The following is an 18,977-nucleotide window of genomic DNA, read 5'->3' as shown; positions in this document are numbered from 1 at the left end:
TAGAGTCATATAGCACAGAAACAGATGCTTTGGTCCAACCAGTCCATGCTGACCAGACATTCTAACCTAATCTAGTCCCGTTTGCCAGCATTTGGTCCATATCCCTCTTAAACCCTTCCTATCCAGATGCCTTTTAAATGCTGTAATTGTACCAGCCATCATTACCTTCTCTGTCACCTTATTCCAGATACACATAATTCTCTCTGTGCAAAAGTTACCCCTCAGGTCCTTTTAAATATTTCCCCTCTCACTTTAAAACTATGCCCTCAAGTTTCCTACCCTGGGGAAAAGACCGTGGCTGTTCACCTTATCCATGCCCCTCCTGATTTTAAAAAACCTCTTTCAGGTCACCACTCAGTCTCCAAAGCTCCAGGGAAAACAACCCCAGCCTCTTTAACCTGTCCATATAGCTCACAACCTCCAGTCCCCGCAACATCCTTGAGGAACTTCTTTGCACTTTCTCAAGTTTAACAGCATCTTTTCTCCTCAATTCTCCACATTTCAATATTGCTGAGAAAAGAGACACACTGTCAAAGTCTTTCATCTTGGACTCATCAGGACAGAGTTGCGAGAATGTTGGATCTCAAAGGGAACCATCATTTATTCCACAGGAGAATAAAAAACTACAGTCTTTTTGGCAAGTTGACTCTGATGAGTTGAAGTAATGCCATGGAGAATAGCATGGAATGTTAAACATTGTATTTGGAGTTCTTCAAGCATGGATCCTGCCTGTTGTGAACAACCAGAGCGACTTGTGTTTAATTCTGTCAGCAGTTATAGATCATGAAAACAGGCCCTTCAGCCCAACTAGTCTGTGCTAACCATAATCCCAAACTAAACTAGTCCCAGCTGCTTGCTCCTGGCCCATAGTCCTCCAAATCTTTCCTATTCAGGTACTTATCCAAACAGTGTAATTATGCCCCCATTCCACATGCGAACCAACCTTGTATATAAAACATTTGCCCCTCATGTCTTTTCTAAATCTCTCCCCTCTCACCTTAAAGTGCCCCCTAGTCTTGGAATCCCCCATGCTATGGAAAAACAACTACCATTCATCCGATCTATAGCCCTTATAATTTAAAAACTTCTATTAGGTCACCTCTCAACTTCCTACACTCTAGTTAAAAACAGTCGCAACCTATCCATCTTTCATTTATATCTCAAACCTTCCATACCCAGCAACATCCTGGTAAATCTTTTCTGAGCCCTCTCCAGCTTGATAATATCCTTCCTATAACTGGGTGATTAGAACTGCACACTGTACTCCAGAAGAGGCCTCACCAATGTCTCGTACAACCTCATAATGACGTCCCAACCCCTATACGCAAAGGTCTGAGCAGTGAAGGCAAGTGCGCTAAATGCTTTTTTAACCGCCCTGTCTACATGTGACGCAAACTTCAAAGCACTACGTACCCTAGCCATGTATCTGGTATCACCCTGAAACTCTTACATCATGCTGTTTACATGAAAATTTCAAATTTTACCATTTTGCATCCATCCCAATGAAAGCAAGACAAAAAAAATCATTAAAACCTATCTCTTCTCTCAGAAAAACTGATGTTCTCAAATTCACATCCCTTTCTCTATTAGTTGTGGGAAGTCAATAACTAGTTGATAATCTCAATAACCTCAATGGGACCCTGAAGGATATTAGTGAATCTGATGTTTTTTTCAATAATCAACAGTAGTCACATGGTGGCAATTGGGCAAGCTTTTAATTCCTGATTTTTTTTTAAACTGGATTTTAATTTCACCATCTGCTTGGTGGGATTTTAACCCATGTCCATAGAATATCAGCCAAGTATAAATATCTATACTAGGCTGATTTCTCTTTCCAATCCTCCCACTTCCTCCAAACCAAAGGAGTAGCCATGGGCACCCACATGGGCCCCAGGTATGCCTACCTCTTCGTATAATATGTGGAACAGTCCATCTTCCGCAGCTACACTGGCACCACCTTTTCCTCCGCTACATCGATGACTGTATCGGCGTTGCCTCATGCTCCCACAAGGAGTTGAATAGTTCATCCACTTTACTAACACCTTCCACCCCGACCTCAAATTCACCTGGACTGTCTCAGACTCCTCCCTCCCCTTCCTAGACCTCTCCATTTCTATCTCGGGCGACCGAATCAACACGGACATTTATTATAAACCGACCGACTCCCACAGCAACCTAGACTACACCTCCTCCCACCCTGCCCCCTGTAAAAACGCCATCCCATATTCCCAATTCCTTCGTCTCCGCCGCATCTGCTCCCAGGAGGACCAGTTCCAATACCAAACAACCCAGATGGCCTCCTTCTTCAAAGACCGCAATTTCCCCCCAGACATGGTCGACGATGCTCTCCACCGCATCTCCTCCACTTCCCGCTCCTCCGCCCTTGAGCCAAGCCCCTCCAATCACCACCAGGACAGAACCCCACTGGTCCTCACCTACCACACCACCAACCACCATATACATCGTATCATCCGTCGTCATTTACGCCACCTCCAAACGGACCCCACTACCAGGGATATATTTCACTCCCCTCCCCTATCAGCGTTCCGAAAAGACCACTCCTTCCGTGACTCCCTTGTTAGGTCCACACCCCCCCCCCCAACCCAACCTCCACTCCAGGCACCTTCCCCTGCAACCGCAAGAAATGCAAAACTTGCGCCCACACCTCCCTCCTTACTTCCCTCCAAGGCCCCAAAGGATCCTTCCATATCCGCCACAAATTCACCTGCACCTCCACACACATCATTTACTGCATCCGCTGCACCCGATGTGGCCTCCTCTATATTGGGGAGACAGGCCACCTACTTGCGGAATGTTTCAGAGAACACCTCTGGGACACCTGGACCAACCAACCCAACCACCCCATAGCTCAACATTTCAACTCCCCCTCCCACTCCACCAAGGACATGCAGGTCCTTGGACTCCTCCATCGCCAGACCATAGCAACACGACGGTTGGAGGAAGAGCGCCTCATCTTCCGCCGAGGAACCCTCCAACCACAAGGGATGAACTCAGATTTCTCCAGTTTCCTCATTTCCCCTCCCCCCACCTTGTCTCAGTCCCAACCCTCGAACTCAGCACCACCTTCCTAACCTGCAATCTTCTTCCTGACCTCTCCGCCCCCACCCCCACTCCGGTCTATCACCCTCACCTTAACCTCCCCCCACCTATCGCATTTCCAACGCCCCTCCCCTAAGTCCCTCCTCCCTACCTTTTATCTTAGCCTGCTTGGCACACTTTCCTCATTCCTGAAGAAGGGCTCATGCCCGAAACGTCGATTCTCCTGTTCCTTGGATGCTGCCTGACCTGCTGCGCTTTTCCAGCAACACATTTTCAGCTCTGATCTCCAGCATCTGCTGTCCTCACTTTCTCCTAGTATAAATACCTCCCTATTTCTCCTATTTTTAGCTTTGACAAAGGGTCAGTTAGACTCGAAACGTCAGCTCTTTTCTTTCCTTACAAATGCTGCCAGACTTACTGGGATTTTCCAGCATTTTCTCTTTTTTGGTTCCATAGAATATCAGCTTGGGTCTCTGGATTACAATTCATTACATTATCACTATGCCATAACCTTCCACATGATGGATTCATTTCTCATATGAAAGAAAATGCGATGGTTGTTGGAGGTCAGTCATCTCAGCTCTAGATACCTCTGCAGGAGTTCCTCAGGGTAGTGTCCCAGGTCCAACCATCTTCAGCTGCTTCATTAATAACCCTCCCTCCATCATAAGGTCAGACGTGGAGATGTTCACTGATGATTGCACAATGTTCAGCACTATTCATGACTCCTCAGATGCTGAAGCAGGTCATCTAGGGATATACTGTCCATTCAATGTGACCTGCTAAAAGGTTTGCTCAAGGTCATTCAGTACAATTGGGTCAACTTCAAAGTCACAATGTGCAGGCATCATTGTGTAAGCATTTCAATAAAAATGGAAAGTAGTCACAGAGCTGGTAAACAATTCATTTCTGTTTAGATTAGATTCCCTACAGTGTGGAAACAGGCCCTTCAGCCCAACCAATCCACACTGACCCTCTGAAGTCCACACCCAGACCCATTTCCCTCTGACTAATCTAACACTCTGCGCAATTTAGCATGGTCAATCCACCTGACTTGCACATCTTTGGAGTGTGGGAGGAAGCTCATGCAGACACGGGGAAAATGTGCAAACTCCACACAGACAGTCACCCAAGGCTGGATTCAAACCCAAGTCCCTGGTGCTGTGGGGCTGCAGTGCTAACCACTGAGCCACCAGGCCACCTTGTTCTTGTACACAATCAGGGGTACAGTTTCCCAATGACTATTTTGTTAGAATCAATCATCATGTCCAAATGCAGCAGGCTCTGGACAATATCAAGGTGTGAGCTGATAATTAGCATGTTCGGTTCTCACTAGTGCCAAACAATGACCATCTCCGACAAGAGAGAATTTGACCATTGCCCCTTGACATTCCATGGCATTACATTCACAGTGTACCCCACTGTCAACATCTTTGAGTTACCATCGACCACTGAACTGACCTGCATCATGATCTAGTTTGGTGGCAGGGCTGGCTGCTGAGGTCCAAGTGCCCTCCTCTTGTTCCTATTCCCTATGGCACCTTGTAAAGAGTCCTGAATGTACAGCTCTTCATATTGTAATTCATTAATTTTATTATGTTTTAAAATGGCTCATATTTAAACAGCAGTTTATAATGTTGTAGAATGTCATAAGACACTTTATAAAAACATTATGCATTGCAGATTACCAATAGCTTGTTCGGGTTTAGATGCTAAGCAATGTCTTAAGGAAGAAAGGCCAGAGATTTAAGGAGGAAATTTCAGAACTTAGGACACACCCTGCTGTCAGAAGGATGTTATTAAACTGGAAAGGGTGAAAAAAAAAACATTTACTAGGATGTTACCGAGACTGGAGGGTTTGAATTATAAGGAGAGGCTGGATAGGCTGGAGTGAAGGAGGCTGAGGAGTGACTTTGTAATTATTTCTAAAATCACGAGAGCCATTGATAAGGTGAATAGTCAAGGTCTTTCCCCGGGGTAGGGGAATCCAAAACGAGAGGGCATAGGTTTAAGGTGAGAGGGGAAAGATTTAAAAGGGACCTGAGGGGCACTTATTTCACACAGAGGGTGGTGCATATGTGGAATGAGCTGTCAATGGAAGTAGGGGCAGGTAGGATTACAATATTTAAAATCCATTTGGGCAGATAAATGGATAGGATATGGGTCAAATGCAGGCAAATAGGACTAGTTCAGTTTAAGAAACCTGGTGAGCATGGACAAGTTGGGCCGAAGGGTCTGCATAGCTCCGTGATTCTAAGATTCTAAGAAGGCACAGCTACCAATGGAGAGCAGAGAATGAAGCAGAGGGCAGGGTTTAAGGAACACAGCTTTCTCAGAGAGTTATGGGGCTGGAGGGAGTTACAGAAATATGTGGAACCTGCAAGGAAATCAGACATAAGAAGGATCTGATGATGTCACTTTGGCAGACTGCAGGGATATTGGGGAATGTCTGTCAGCCAGATGGACCTCAAAGTATCTGGGGTCCCTAATTGGGGCTGTTAATCTGGTACTATCAGGGAGCCCTGGCTGACAGATATAAACAGGAGTGTCAGAGGTTCTGTTCACTCTGAGAGTTGGCTCTGAGGGAGTTGGGTCAGGGTCAGGGACTCTCCCTGTGTAAATAAAGAGGGACTTGGTGACAGGATACCAGTCTCTGGGGAGTTATATGAGAATAGAGGAGAGGGGAGGGGGTTGCTTGAGTCGTCTCTTTATGCTAAAATAAACAAGCTGAAAACAGTTCAAACACATGAAAAGATTAATTTATAAAAGATAAGTTGTTGCTGTATTCATTTCCATCTCCCACTATTTTTAAAATAAGTGACTGAATCCAGACACGATTATAAATCAGGCCTCATGAAAAATACAAAGCTCATTTAGAAATCATTCAGTCGTTCAATATCTATATTTTTTTCTCATCCATTCATGCAAATGTGAGGGAAGTGTGTTCTTTAAGTTACCAGGTTGTTTTTTTTTTCCATTCAATACCTAATGTAAATGGGAAATTGATGAGAAATTGTGATGAGATTGTTAGGGGAAATAAGGGTTTTCATTTTGAAATCACATGTGGGTTTGTCCGTGTGTTGGCTTAGTCTGTAATACATGGAAAACAGAGAAGGACGATGCATTCTCGGAGCAATAGGTAGTTAGAAAGGAGGGCTCCTCTGAGAATTAGGAGTGGCACAGTGGCACAGTGGTTAGCACCAGGGACCCAGGTTCGATTCCAGCCTCGGATGACTGTGTAGAATTTGCACATTCTCCTCGTGTCTGCGTGGGTTTCCTCCGGGTGCTCCAGTTTCCTCCCACAGTCCAAAGATGCGCAGGTTAGAGTGGATTGGCCATGGGAAATTGCCCATTGGGATGTGTAGGTTAGGTGCATTAGTCAGAGGCAAATATAGGATCGGGGATTGGGTCTGGGTGGGTTACTCTTTGGAGGGTGGATGCGGACCTGTTGGTCTGAAAGGCCTGTTTCTACAACTGACAGAAACAAGAAGGTTCATGAACATTCCCATCCTTGGAGGGCAGAGCATTAATGCAAAAGACAAAGTTGGAATAATTTGCAACTATATTCAGACAGAAGGTAAGAGCAGGAGAAGGTGATTTAGCCCCATCAGGAGTAGCTGATTTTCCACTTTAATGCCTTTTCCCTATACTATTCCCAGTTCCTTTTATATTATTAGGATGTTGAAATTTGCCAAATTCTACTTTTAACATACTCAAAGACTGAGCTGCTAAAGCACGCTGTGTTAAATAATTCCAAAGTTTCACAACACTCTGATTTAAATTTCTCTCCAACTTGGTCCTATTTCTTATTTTTAAATGCTACCCCTGTTTCTAGACTCCTCAACCAGGGCAAACATCTCACCTGCATCTACCCTTTCAGAATCTCTCCCTTTCAGTATTTTACAAGTTTCAGTGAGGGCCGAAAGGCCTGTTCTGCGCTGGGAATTGTTCATCTCCCATTCTTCGAAACTGGAGCGGCACGGTGGCACAGTGGTTAGCACTGCTGCCTCACAGCACCAGAGACCTGGGTTCAATTCCCGCCTCAGGCGACTGACTGTGTGGAGTTTGCACATTCTCCCCGTGTCTGCGTGGGTTTCCTCCGGGTGCTCCGGTTTCCTCCCACAGTCCAAAGATGTGCAGGTCAGGTGAATTGGCCATGCTAAATTGCCCGTAGTGTTAGGTAAGGGGTAGATGTGGGGGTATGGGTGGGTTGCGCTTCGGCGTGGCGGTGTGGACTTGTTGGGCCGAAGGGCCTGTTTCCACACTGTAAGTAATCTAATCTAATCTAATCTAATGGAGAGAAGCCAGGCCCAGTTTGCTCAAACTCTCCTCATCGACAGTCTGCCATCCAAGGAACAAATCTAAAGAATTTTCATATATTCCCTCTTTGGCATAAGATCCTTCCTAAAGTATTCTTTTTTTTTGGATGGTTTCAATTCTGTAACAACATTTAAAGTGTTATTACCCAGGTAGCACATCATCCAGAGGATCACTGATGATGTTACCCAGTATGGTGTCGAAACGTCAAAAAAAGGAACCTTCCAGCTCAGCGAGCAAACTTACATCCAGGTACCCTATACCTAAGATGGAACCGAGAAGGTGATGTTACAAACATTTCACTGCACTTATTGAAGGCACGTGACAATAGCTGCTATTCCATTCTAAGTCAGGGAACCAAAACTGCACATGGCACGCCATGTGTTCAAACCAAGCTCCCATACAACTGGAGCAAAGTCCACTCTTCCTGTACTCAAGTTCCTCAGCAATAAAGGCTGACATTACATTCGCCTTCCTAATAACTTCCTAATAACTTGGTGCATCTGCTTATCAGCACACTGTGATTTATCCACAACAATACCCAAGTCCCTTTGTACATCTGCACTTCCTAATCAGCCATCAGTTATGAAATACTGTGCACACCTGTACTTTCCACCAAAGTGACTGACGTGCTGTTTCCATATTATATTCCATTTGCCATGTGTAAACTCATTCACTAAATTTGATTAGGTCTTCTTGAAGCAGTGTTGTGTCTTTCTTGCAATACAATATTTAGCACAATATCCACATTGCTTTGTGTCATCTGTAAATTTGGAAATATTGCACTCAGTCCCCACATTCAAATCATTGCTGTATATTGTGAATAGCCGGTGTCCAGGTATTGATTCTTGTGGTACCCTCCTAGTCACAACCTGCCAATGTGAGAATAACCCATTTATTCCTACTCTCTGTTTTGTGTCTTTCAGCCACTCCTTAATCCGTGTCAGTACATTATTTTATGCAATTTTAAGCACCAACTCCTGTGAGGAATCTTGTCAAAAGCCTTCTGAAAATCCAAGTACAATACATCCATCAGTTCCCTTTATCAATTCTGTTCATGATGTCCTCAAACAAACTTTGATTTGTAAAACACCATTTCTCATTTGCAAAACACCATTTCTCATTTGCAAATCCATGGTGATTGTGCCCAATCAGATCAGAATTATCCAAATGTTCATTTATTGCATCCTTTGTAATGAATTCTCAAATCTTGCCTCTTACTAATGTAAGGTTAAATGGTTCCCCATTTTCCCTCTCTTCTTAAATAATGGGGGGATATTTATTACCTTCTAATCTATAGTAATTATTCCAGAACCTTTAGAATTTTATGATTAGATTAGATTATTTACAGTGTGGAAACAGGCCCAACAAGTCCACACTGACCCTCCGAAGACCAACCCACCCAGACCCATTCCCAAACATTTACCCCTTCACCTAACACTACGGGCAATTTAGCATGGCCAATTCACCTAACCTGCACATGTTTGGACTGTGGGAGGAAACCGGAACACCTGGAGGAAACCCACGCAGACACGGGGAGAATGTGCAAACTCCACACAGTCAGTCGCCTGAGGCAGGAATTGAACCCAGGTCACTGGCGTTGTGAGGCAGCAGTGCTAACCACTGTGCCTCCGCTGCCCACAATTTTGAAAGATGATCAACAATGCATCTACGATCTCCATAGATATCTCTTTCAACACTCTGGGGAGTAGAATACCAATTCCAGCGACTTATCCACTGATAGTCCCATTAAATTCTCAAACACAACCTTCTTCATCATCCTAATTTCTGTCAATTCCTCCTGCCCTCTAGTCTGTAGGATCTCTAAATCTCAGAGATGTCTTTCTTGAGCATACTCAAGGATTGAGCTTTCACAATCTTTTGGTATAGAGAATTTTCAAGATGCACCACACTTTGAGCGACGGAATTCCTCCTAGTATTAAGGGGACAGCTCTTTATTCTCACATTATGTCCTTTGGTTTTGGCTCAACAGGCAGGAGAGATATTTTATCTAAATCCAACCTGTCACACTCAAGAAGGATTCTGTAAATATCAGTATGATCATCTCTCATTCTTCAAACTTCTTGGGAATACAGACTGCGTTTCCTCAATTTCTCCTCATAAGACAATCTGTCCATCATTGGGATTAATTTTGGATTAACACCCTCTGTTCATCAGGTAGTGGATCAAAAGTTGTACACAATACTCCAGGTGAGGTCACACCAAGACCCTATACAACTGTATCATCCTTACTCTTGTCCTCAGCTCCCTTTGCAATAAAGGGGGAGAAAGTGAGGACAGAAGATCAGAGTTGAGAGTGTGGAGCTGGAAAAGCACACCAGGTCAGGCAGCATCCGAGGAGCAGGAGAATCGACGTTTCAGACATAAGCCCTTCACCAGGAATAAGGCTTGTGGGCCGGGGGGAGGGGTGGGGGGGGGGGGGGCGGGTGCTGCTGAGAAGTAAAGGAGCTGAGAAAGCCTCCGCTGCATCTGTTCCCAGAATGATCAATTCCACCTCAGAAAATCCCCAGATGGTCTCCTTCCTCCATGATTGCAACTTCCCTTCCCTTGAGGTTGACGATGTTCTCCAGCGTACCTCCTCCACTTCATGCACCACCACCCTTGAACCCATCCCTCCCAACACAACAAGAACAGAACCCCCCTGGTCCTCACCTTCCACCCCACCAATGTCCACATACATCGCATCATCCTCTGCCACTCTGCCACCTCCAAACGGACCCCTCCATCAGAGATATATTTCCCTCCCCACCCCTATCAGCATTCTGGAAAGACCATTCCCGCCACGACTCCCTCGTCAGGTCCACACCCCCCACCAGCCCACACCCCACTCCTGGCACCTTTCCCTGCAGGAAGTGCAAAACCTGTGCCTCACCCCTCACCTCGGTCCAAGGCTCCAAGGGATCCTTTCACATCTGACAAAGATTTGCCTGTACCTCTCCCAATGTTATCTACTGCATCTGTTGCACTCGGTGTGGTCTCCTCTGCATCGGGGAGACAGGACACCTTCTTGCGGATCGTTTTGGAGAACATCTCTGGGACACCCACACCCACCAACCTCACTGCCCTGAGGCTGAACACTTCAACTCCCCCTTCCACTCCGTCAAAGACATGCAGGTCCTGGGCCTCCTCCACCGCCAAACCATTGCCATCTGACGCCTGGAAGAGGAACGCCTCATATTCCACCTTGGGACCCTGTAACCACGCAGGATCAATGTGGATTTCAACAGCTTCCTCATTCCCCTCCCCCAACATTATCCCAATCCTCCAACTCTGCATTGCCCTCCGGACCTGTCCATCACTGCCTCTCTGACCAATCTCTTTCTCCCTCACCTTCATCCACCTATCACTTTCCCGGCTACCTCCCCCCAACCCCACCCCGCTCCCATTTATCTCTCAGCCCTGGCCCACAAGCCTCATTCCTGATGAAGGGCTTATGCCCGAAATGTCAATTCTCCTGCTTCTTGGAAACTGCCTGACTTTTCCAGCAACACACCATCACCCTTTTGCAATAAAGGACAACATATCATTTGTTTTATGAATTGCTTATTGCAGCCACATACTGTGTCAGTTTGCAGTGAGTCACAGGCAAGCACAGGTAAGGTCCCTTTCAACATCCACAATTCCCAACATCTCACCATTTAAGAGCAAGAGTGAACAATTATCACATTTATTCACTTTATCTTTGCTGTGGTCCAGGTCATTCACTTAGCGTGATTAGAGACAAAAAAAAACTGCAGATGCTGGAATCCAAAGTATTCAGGCAGGAGGCTGGAAGAACACAGCAAGCCAGGGAGCATCAGGAGGTGGAGAAGTGGACGTTTCAGGTGAAACCCTTCTTCAGGACCCACATCTTCAGGAAGAAGTGTTACACCCGAAACATCGACTTCTCCACCTCCTGATGCTGCCTGGCAGAAGTTCTTCCAGCTTCCTGCTCATTGACTCAGCCTGGCCGAGGGGTACCCTGTACATGGAAAGCGTTGTGTGATTGCAGAGGCATGGACAGAGTCTGAAACGAATACTTCATCTTTATCTTCACAAGGGAAATGGATGATGCCAATGTTCTGGTTAAAGAGGAGGAGTGTGAAAGCACAGGGAAGCAGAATGATAAGGAAATACTGGAGAGACTGGCCTCCTTCAATGTGAATAAATCAACAGGGTCTGATTTATTGTGTCTGAGGCCATTAAAGAAAGTCAGATGGGTTTATTTTTCAAACTTAATTGGATACAGGTGAAATACCAGAGAACCTGAAGTATATAACTATTCCACAGGGCTGTTTTGGGTCTCTCATTGCTTGCAGAATATTTTATGGTTTAGACATAAATGTGGGAGGCGTGACTGGGAGACTTGCAAATGATACAAACGTTGGCCGGATCATTGATAGTATAAGAGGATGGTTGTTGGCTTCAGGATGATATCAGTGATTTGGTTGAATGGGCAGAAAGTTTGCAAATAGAATTCAACCTGGAGAAGTGTGAGGTTATTGAATTTCAGAAGGACAAACAAAGCAAGAAAATACACAATAAATGGGAGGAGGAGAGGAAGTGAGAGATCATAAGTTCATAAGATAGCGGAGTAGAATTGGCCATCTGGCCAATCGGGTTTGGTTCTCCGTCCGACCATGGCTGATATGCTCCTCACCCCCATTTTCCTGCCTTCTCCTCATATCCCTTCAATCCATTACCATTTACAAATCTGTCTAACTCCTCTAAATTTACTCCCTGAACCAGCATCCACCGCACTTTGGGGTAGGGAATGCCGCAGATTCCCAACCCTTTGGGAGAACTAGTTTCTCCGAAACTCTGTGTTAAATTTGCTGCCCCTTATCCTGAGACTATGATCTCTTATCCTAGAATTCTCCACAAGAGGAAGCATCTGCTCCACATTTATTTTATCCACACCTTTTATCATCTTGAACATCTTAATTTGATCCCCCCCTCATTCTTCTAAATTCCGGAGAGTATTGGCCTGAACTGTCCAATCTCTCTTCATACGACAAACCCCTCATCTCTGGGATCAATCCAGTGAACCTCCTCTGAATTGCCTCCAATGTCACTACTCCAATGTGATTTTCTAATTTAGAGGTTTGACTCCTGTTTCCTCAAATAAGTGCATAATACTCCAGGTATGGTCTCACCAGTACCTTGTATCATTGCAACAATACTTCCTTACCTTTATATTCTATTTCTTGAGCTATAAAAGCCAACATTCCATTCCGTCTCTGCATTACCTGCTGTACCTGCGTGGCTAGTTTTCTGTGACCCATGAACGAGGACACCTAGATTCCTCTGCACTGTAGCAGCCCAAAGAACAGGAAATAACATCACCATAGGAAATTATATCACCACAGGAAATGACATTACCCAAACCAAGGAACCCCAAACACATAAATAGAAAGCAGGCTATACTGCCAAATGTTGCATTCAGAGGCTCACTGATGACGTTACCTAGTATGGTGACGAAACATCTGAAAACCAACCTTCCAGCTCAGCAAGCAAACTTACATCTAGAACCCCAAAGTCTCTCCCCATTTAGACATCAGGTTGCTTTTCCAATTTTATGTCCAAAATGTATGACCTCACATGTATCCACATTAAACTCCATCTGCTACATTTTGACCCACTCTCCTAATCTATCTACATTCATTTGTAAGGTTCTTATTTCCTCATTGCAGTTTACCGTCCTGCCAGTTTTTGTGTCATCTGCAAATTTCGCTATAGACTCTTCTATCTCTGTATCCAAGTATTTAATACAGATTGTAAATAACTGGGACCCAAGACCAAACCCTGTGGCACCCCACGAATTACATCTTGCCATACAGAAACAAAACACATTTATCCTGACTCTTTGTCTTCGGTCCATCAGGCAGTCGCCTATCCAAGCTAATATAGTACCCTGAATTCCATATGATCCAACCTTATGAATTAACCTTTCGTGTGGCATCTGATTAAATGCCTTGTGGAAATCCAGATAGCTGACACCTACAGGATCCCTATTAGCCATTGAAATCCATCCATCACTCTTATACTCCCTCCAAGACCTCTATATCCTTCCTGAGGCATGGCGTCCATATTGCTCTTAGTACTCTGAGTGGGATCTAACCAGGATTTTGTATAACTGCAGTATCACCTCTATGTCCTTCAAGTGATCTCAATATAAAGAACAACATTCCACGAGCTTTCTTAAATATTTTCTGCGTATGTTCATCTCATTTTATAGATCTAAACACCTGAACACCCAAGTCTCTTTGGATATCCACTGTATTTAACTTCATAGCATCTAGAAAATTCCTGATCTATCCTTTTTCTTGTCCAAAATGGTTAACTTCACATTTGCTTACATTGAACTCCACCTGTCAAGGTTTTACACATTCCCTGAGTCTATCAATATCCCTTTGTAATTTTATATTGTCATCTATGCTGTCTACAATGCTGCCTAACTTTGTGTCATGAGAAAATTTGTAAAATATAAATTTCTTTGCCACTATCAAAGTAATTAATAAATAATGTGAATAATTGAAGCCCTAACACAGATCCATATAAATGCCATTGGGTCACACCCTGCCAATTGGAGTCCTTACCCATTGACCCTATATTCTGTCGCCTGGCTCTCAACCAGTTTCCCAGCCATGTCAGTAAGTTGCTCACAATTCCATTGGCTTCTGCCTAAGTTAACAGCATCTTATGTGGGACTTTAACAAATGCCTTCTGGAAGTCCATGTATGAATAATATCCAGAAACATTCCCTTAACCACTACCTTAGTCACCTCGTCAAAAAATACCAGTGAGGTTTTTCAGGCAAGATCTACCCGTCATGAATGTATGACAGATGGCTCCCTGTGATTAATTGAAAATTTTCCAGGTGTTCAGTTACCTCATTCTTGACTATAGACTCCAACAATTTCCCCACCACAGATGTTAGGCTAACTGGTCTGTAATTCCCTGATTTCCCTCTTCTGCCCTTCTTAAACAGTGGAGTGACACATGCAATTTTCCAATTTAGAGGTTTGACTCTTGTTTTTGTTATCTCCTACACACTCCCTTACCTCTTTTAATACTCTCCCATGGAAACCGTCAGGACCTGGAAATTTGTCACTCTCATTCGGCTAATTTCCTCAACTCCACCAAACTGTTTGGAAATCTTTTTTCCCATCTTCAGGATCTCCAAATCTTTTCCAGAAGCAATAACCTGCTTCAGCAGCTTGGGTACAGCAGCAATGTAGAAAACACTGCAATCCAGTTAGCACAGTAAGCTCCCACAATCATCAGTTGGATTGATGTGCAACTCAATGGTTTTATTGACATTAAAGGAGAGATAAACATTGACTCAGTCAGCCCCAAACTCCCTATTATTTTAATCCTTATGTAAGATGGCAACATAACTCCACCTCAGTTGACAAATGGGACCTTGGTGTAACATTTCTTCTGAAAATAAAGACAGCAACAAGGTTACATGTTCCATGATAATGATCTGTTTTGAATTTCAGTGTTTAGTTGTTGTATCACATTAATAATTGACTGGCAAAGACAGTTATTATCCCCTCCCTCTCAAAGCACAAATGGGATTAACTGATTTCTGCTGTGTCTATGTAAGCACGATAATTAAACACAAACAAGCAATTAAAGGTTGTAGACGTTGCCGTAATTTCATTTGACAAGTCTCTCCTGTTTTCCTTCTCAAAGTTGGACAGTCTGTCATCCCTGACAGCAGCAATTGATAATCTCTGAGCAACTCAACAGCTTAGAGCTACAATAAAACAAAGGACTGGCAATCTGAAACCAAAAGAGAAATTGCTGGAGAAACTCAGCAGGTCTGGCAGCATCTGTGGAGAGAGAGAAAACAAAGTTAGCATTTTGAGTCCAGTGACCCTTCTTCAGAACTGATAGTAATCAGGAAAGAGTGGTCCATGTGCTGAAGACTGGGGAGGGGGGAGGAGAAAGAAGAGTGAGCAGATACGGGGAAATGGAGCCCAGAGAAAGGGACTGGCAGGGACCGGTAGATAAAGAGATAAATGACACTATGCCAGAGAGAAAGAAAAGTTGATCATGGGGAGTATAACTAAGGGAATATATAAGTGGTCTTCTCTACACTGGGGATATAAAGCACAAACTGGGCAACCACTTTGTGAAACATCTACATTCTGCCCAAAAAACTGACCCTGATCTTCCAGTTTCCTGCCAGTTCAGTGCCCCACCCTGTTCCCCGGCCAACATCTCTGTCTCGGGCTTGCTGCAGTGCTCCAGTGAAGCTCATTGCAAGCTGGAAGAACAATGCCACATTTTCCACTTGGGGATCCTATAGCCTCCATGACTCAATATCGTGTTCAATAATCTTTGAACCTGGGCACCTTCTTCCATGTCCTTTTTCCACCCCACACCACAGGCTCTCTCATCACATGGACTGTGTTCAGCATAGCCAAATCTTTTCCGCCCACTCATTGTCCCATTAAAAGCCTCTTTTTCTCCAGAGCATACTATTAACCACCCCTGCTTGTCTGTCTTTTTCTCTCTTCAACAATCCCCTCACCCTTTTTGCCCCTTGACCCACTCCACTTCTTGTCACCAACATACACACCGCCAATTCCTAGCACCTATCAGTTCTGAAGAAGGATCACTGGATTCGAGACATTTAGTTTAGCTTGGAGGCATTACTGACCAATGAGGGCTGAGCTGGAAATAGGGAGATTGGAGCCATTGAAAGAGCGTTCAGAGATCATGAAAGAGGGAGCAGATGAGGGGAATCTTTTAGAAAGTGGATTCCTTCAAATATTGAGGGGATCAATAGTCTTAATGCCTGTTCCACCTCAGCTGGAGTGTAGTGCACAGTTTGGACACCACATTGTAGGAAAGATGTGAAAGTATTGGAGAGAATGCAGAAGCAATCCATAACAATAGTTCCAGGAATGAGAAGCTTCAGTGATGAGGGACTATCATCCTTGGAGGTAAGGAGGTCAAGAGGAGATCTGAGAGAGATTTTCAAAACTGTGAGCAGGCTATAAATGTGGACAGACGAACAGTTAGGAATAGATTTAACATGATTTGCAAAATAAACGAATGGAAGGAAGGTTTCACACAATGAATGGTAAGGGGTTGGAATGCACTGCCTGGAGTATGGAAGAAGCAGATTCAACTGAGGCACTCAAGAAGGACATTCAGACAGAAATAGTGTGCAAGGAAATGGGGAGGAAGGAAGTAGACTGGTACTGGGACACCTCTTCCTACTGCCCCCTCGACCAGGACCCCACCCTCCATCACCAAACCATCATCTCCCAGACCATACAGAACCTCATCACCTCAGGAGATCTCCCACTCACAGCTTCCAACCTCATAGTCCGGGAACCCCGCACTGCCCGGTTCTACCTCCTTCCCAAGATCCACAAGCCTGACCACCCTGGCCGACCCATTGTCTCAGCATGCTCCTGCCCCAATGAACTCATCTCTACCTACCTCGACACTGTCCTATCCCCCCTAGTCCAGGAACTCCCCACATACGTTCGAGACACCACCCACGCCCTCCACCTCCTCCTAGACTTCCGTTTCCCCGCCCCCCAATGCCTCATCTTCACCATGGATATCCAAACCCTCTACACCTCCATCCGCCATGACCAGGGCCTCCAAGCCCTACGTTTTTTCCTCTCCAGACGTCCCCAACAGTACCCTTCCACCGACACTCTCATTCGTTTGGCCGAACTGGTCCTCACCCTTAACAATTTCTCCTTTGAATCCTCCCACTTTCTCCAGACCAAAGGGGTAGCCATGGGCACACGTATGGGCCCCAGCTATGCCTGTCTTTTTGTTGGCTATGTAGAGCAGTTGATCTTCCATATTTATATCGGCACCACTCCCCACCTCTTCCTCTGCTACATTGATGACTGCATTGGTGCCACTTCGTGCTCCTGTGAGGAGGTTGAGCAATTCATCAACTTCACCAACACATTCCACCCTGACCTTAAATTTACCTGGACCGTCTCTGACACCTCCCTCCCCTTCCTGGACCTCTCCATCTCCATTAATGGCGACCGACTTGACACTAACATTTTTTACAAACCCACCGACTCCCACAGCTACCTGGATTACACCTCTTCCCACCCTACCTCTTGCAAAAATGCCATCCCGTATTCCCAATTCCTCCGCCTCCGCTGGATCTGCTCCCAGGAGGACCAGTTCCACCACAGAACATACCAGATGGCCTCCTTCTTTAGAGACCGCAATTTCCCTTCCCACGTGGTTAAAGATGCCCTCCAATGCATCTCGTCTACATCGCGCACCTCCGCCCTCAGACCCCATCCCTCCAACCCTAACAAGGACAGAACGCCCCTGGTGCTCACCTTCCACCCTACCAACCTTCGCATAAACCAAATCATCTGCCGACATTTCCGCCACCTCCAAACAGCCCCACCACCAGGGATATATTTCCCTCCCCACCCCTTTCCGCCTTCCGCAAAGACCGTTCCCTCCGTGACTACCTGGTCAGGTCCACGCTCCCCTACGACCCACCCTCCCATTCTGGCACTTTCCCCTGCCACTGCAGGAACTGTAAAATCTGCGCCCACACCTCCTCCCTCACCTCTATCCAAGGCCCTAAAGGAGCCTTCCACATCCACAGTTTTACTTGCACATCCACTAATATCATTTATTGTATCCGTTGCTCCCGATGCGGTCTCCTCTATATTGGGGAGACTGGATGCCTCCTAGCAGAGCGCTTTAGGGAACATCTCCGGGACACCCGCACCAATCAACCACACCGCCCCATGGCCCAACATTTCAACTCCCCCTCCCACTCTGCCGAGGACATGGAGGTCCTGGGCCTCCTTCATCGCCGCTCCCTCACCACCAGACGCCTGGAGGAAGAACGCCTCATCTTCCGCCTCGGAACACTTCAACCCCAGGGCATCAATGTGGACTTCAACAGTTTCCTCATTTCCCCTTCCCCCACCTTCACCCTAGTTCTAAACTTCCAGCTTAGTAACTGTCCCCATGACTTGTCCAGACTTCTCCGACCTGCCTATCTTCTTTTCCACCTATCCACTCCACCCTCCCCTCCCTGACCTATCACCTTCATCCCCTCCCCCACTCACCCATTGTACTCTATGCTACTTTATCCCCACCCTCACCCTCCTCTAGCTTATCTCTCCATGCTTCAGGCTCACTGCCTTTATTCCTGATGAAGGGCTTTTGCCCGAAATATCGATTTCGAAGCTCCTTGGATACTGCCTGAACTGCTGTGCTCTTCCAGCACCACTAATCCAGCATCTGCAGTCATTGTTTTTACCTCTGGTACTGGGTAATGCTGCTTGTTTGAAAAGCTGGTGCAAACATGATGGGCTGAATGGCCTCTTTCAGTTATAAAAACTCTGTGACTCTGTGATAACAGTCCATTTGGATAAGCCAAATTTACCATTTTGTTTAGGTTCTGTTTGACTCCACACTCCTGTCTTAGATTGAGGGGTCAGGAGGGGTTACCCATTTCCCCAGTGTATCCTGCATATTGTCAGTCTGCAATCCTCGGTGTGAGATTTGCTTCACCATCATTCCATCAGCCAAGTGGCACATTCTTCTTCTGTCACTGAGTGTGTAGATGG

The 18,977-nt window shown here is 45.5% G+C and overlaps 1 protein-coding gene across 6 annotated transcripts in view; it reads left to right on the top strand.

Annotated features, from left to right (window-relative positions):
* LOC140454652 (leucine-rich repeat and fibronectin type III domain-containing protein 1-like protein) overlaps window positions 1–18,977 on the top strand; it is a 261,787-nt gene that overhangs the window by 154,339 nt on the left and 88,471 nt on the right. The window contains exon 4 of one of the 6 annotated variants that reach the window (XM_072549573.1): window positions 7,530–7,615. The exons of the other annotated variants lie outside the window; for them this stretch is intronic. Coding sequence (XP_072405674.1) covers window positions 7,530–7,533 — 4 coding nt within the window. The 3' untranslated portion in view covers window positions 7,534–7,615. Of the gene's footprint in view, window positions 1–7,529; window positions 7,616–18,977 lie in introns of those variants that run through there. 6 annotated transcript variants of the gene reach the window in all.

This window comes from Chiloscyllium punctatum, chromosome 29 (assembly GCF_047496795.1).
Source record: "Chiloscyllium punctatum isolate Juve2018m chromosome 29, sChiPun1.3, whole genome shotgun sequence".
Taxonomy (NCBI): domain Eukaryota; kingdom Metazoa; phylum Chordata; class Chondrichthyes; order Orectolobiformes; family Hemiscylliidae; genus Chiloscyllium; species Chiloscyllium punctatum.
Note: the sequence above shows the minus strand (reverse complement) of the source record. Positions and strands in the feature narration are given on the sequence as shown.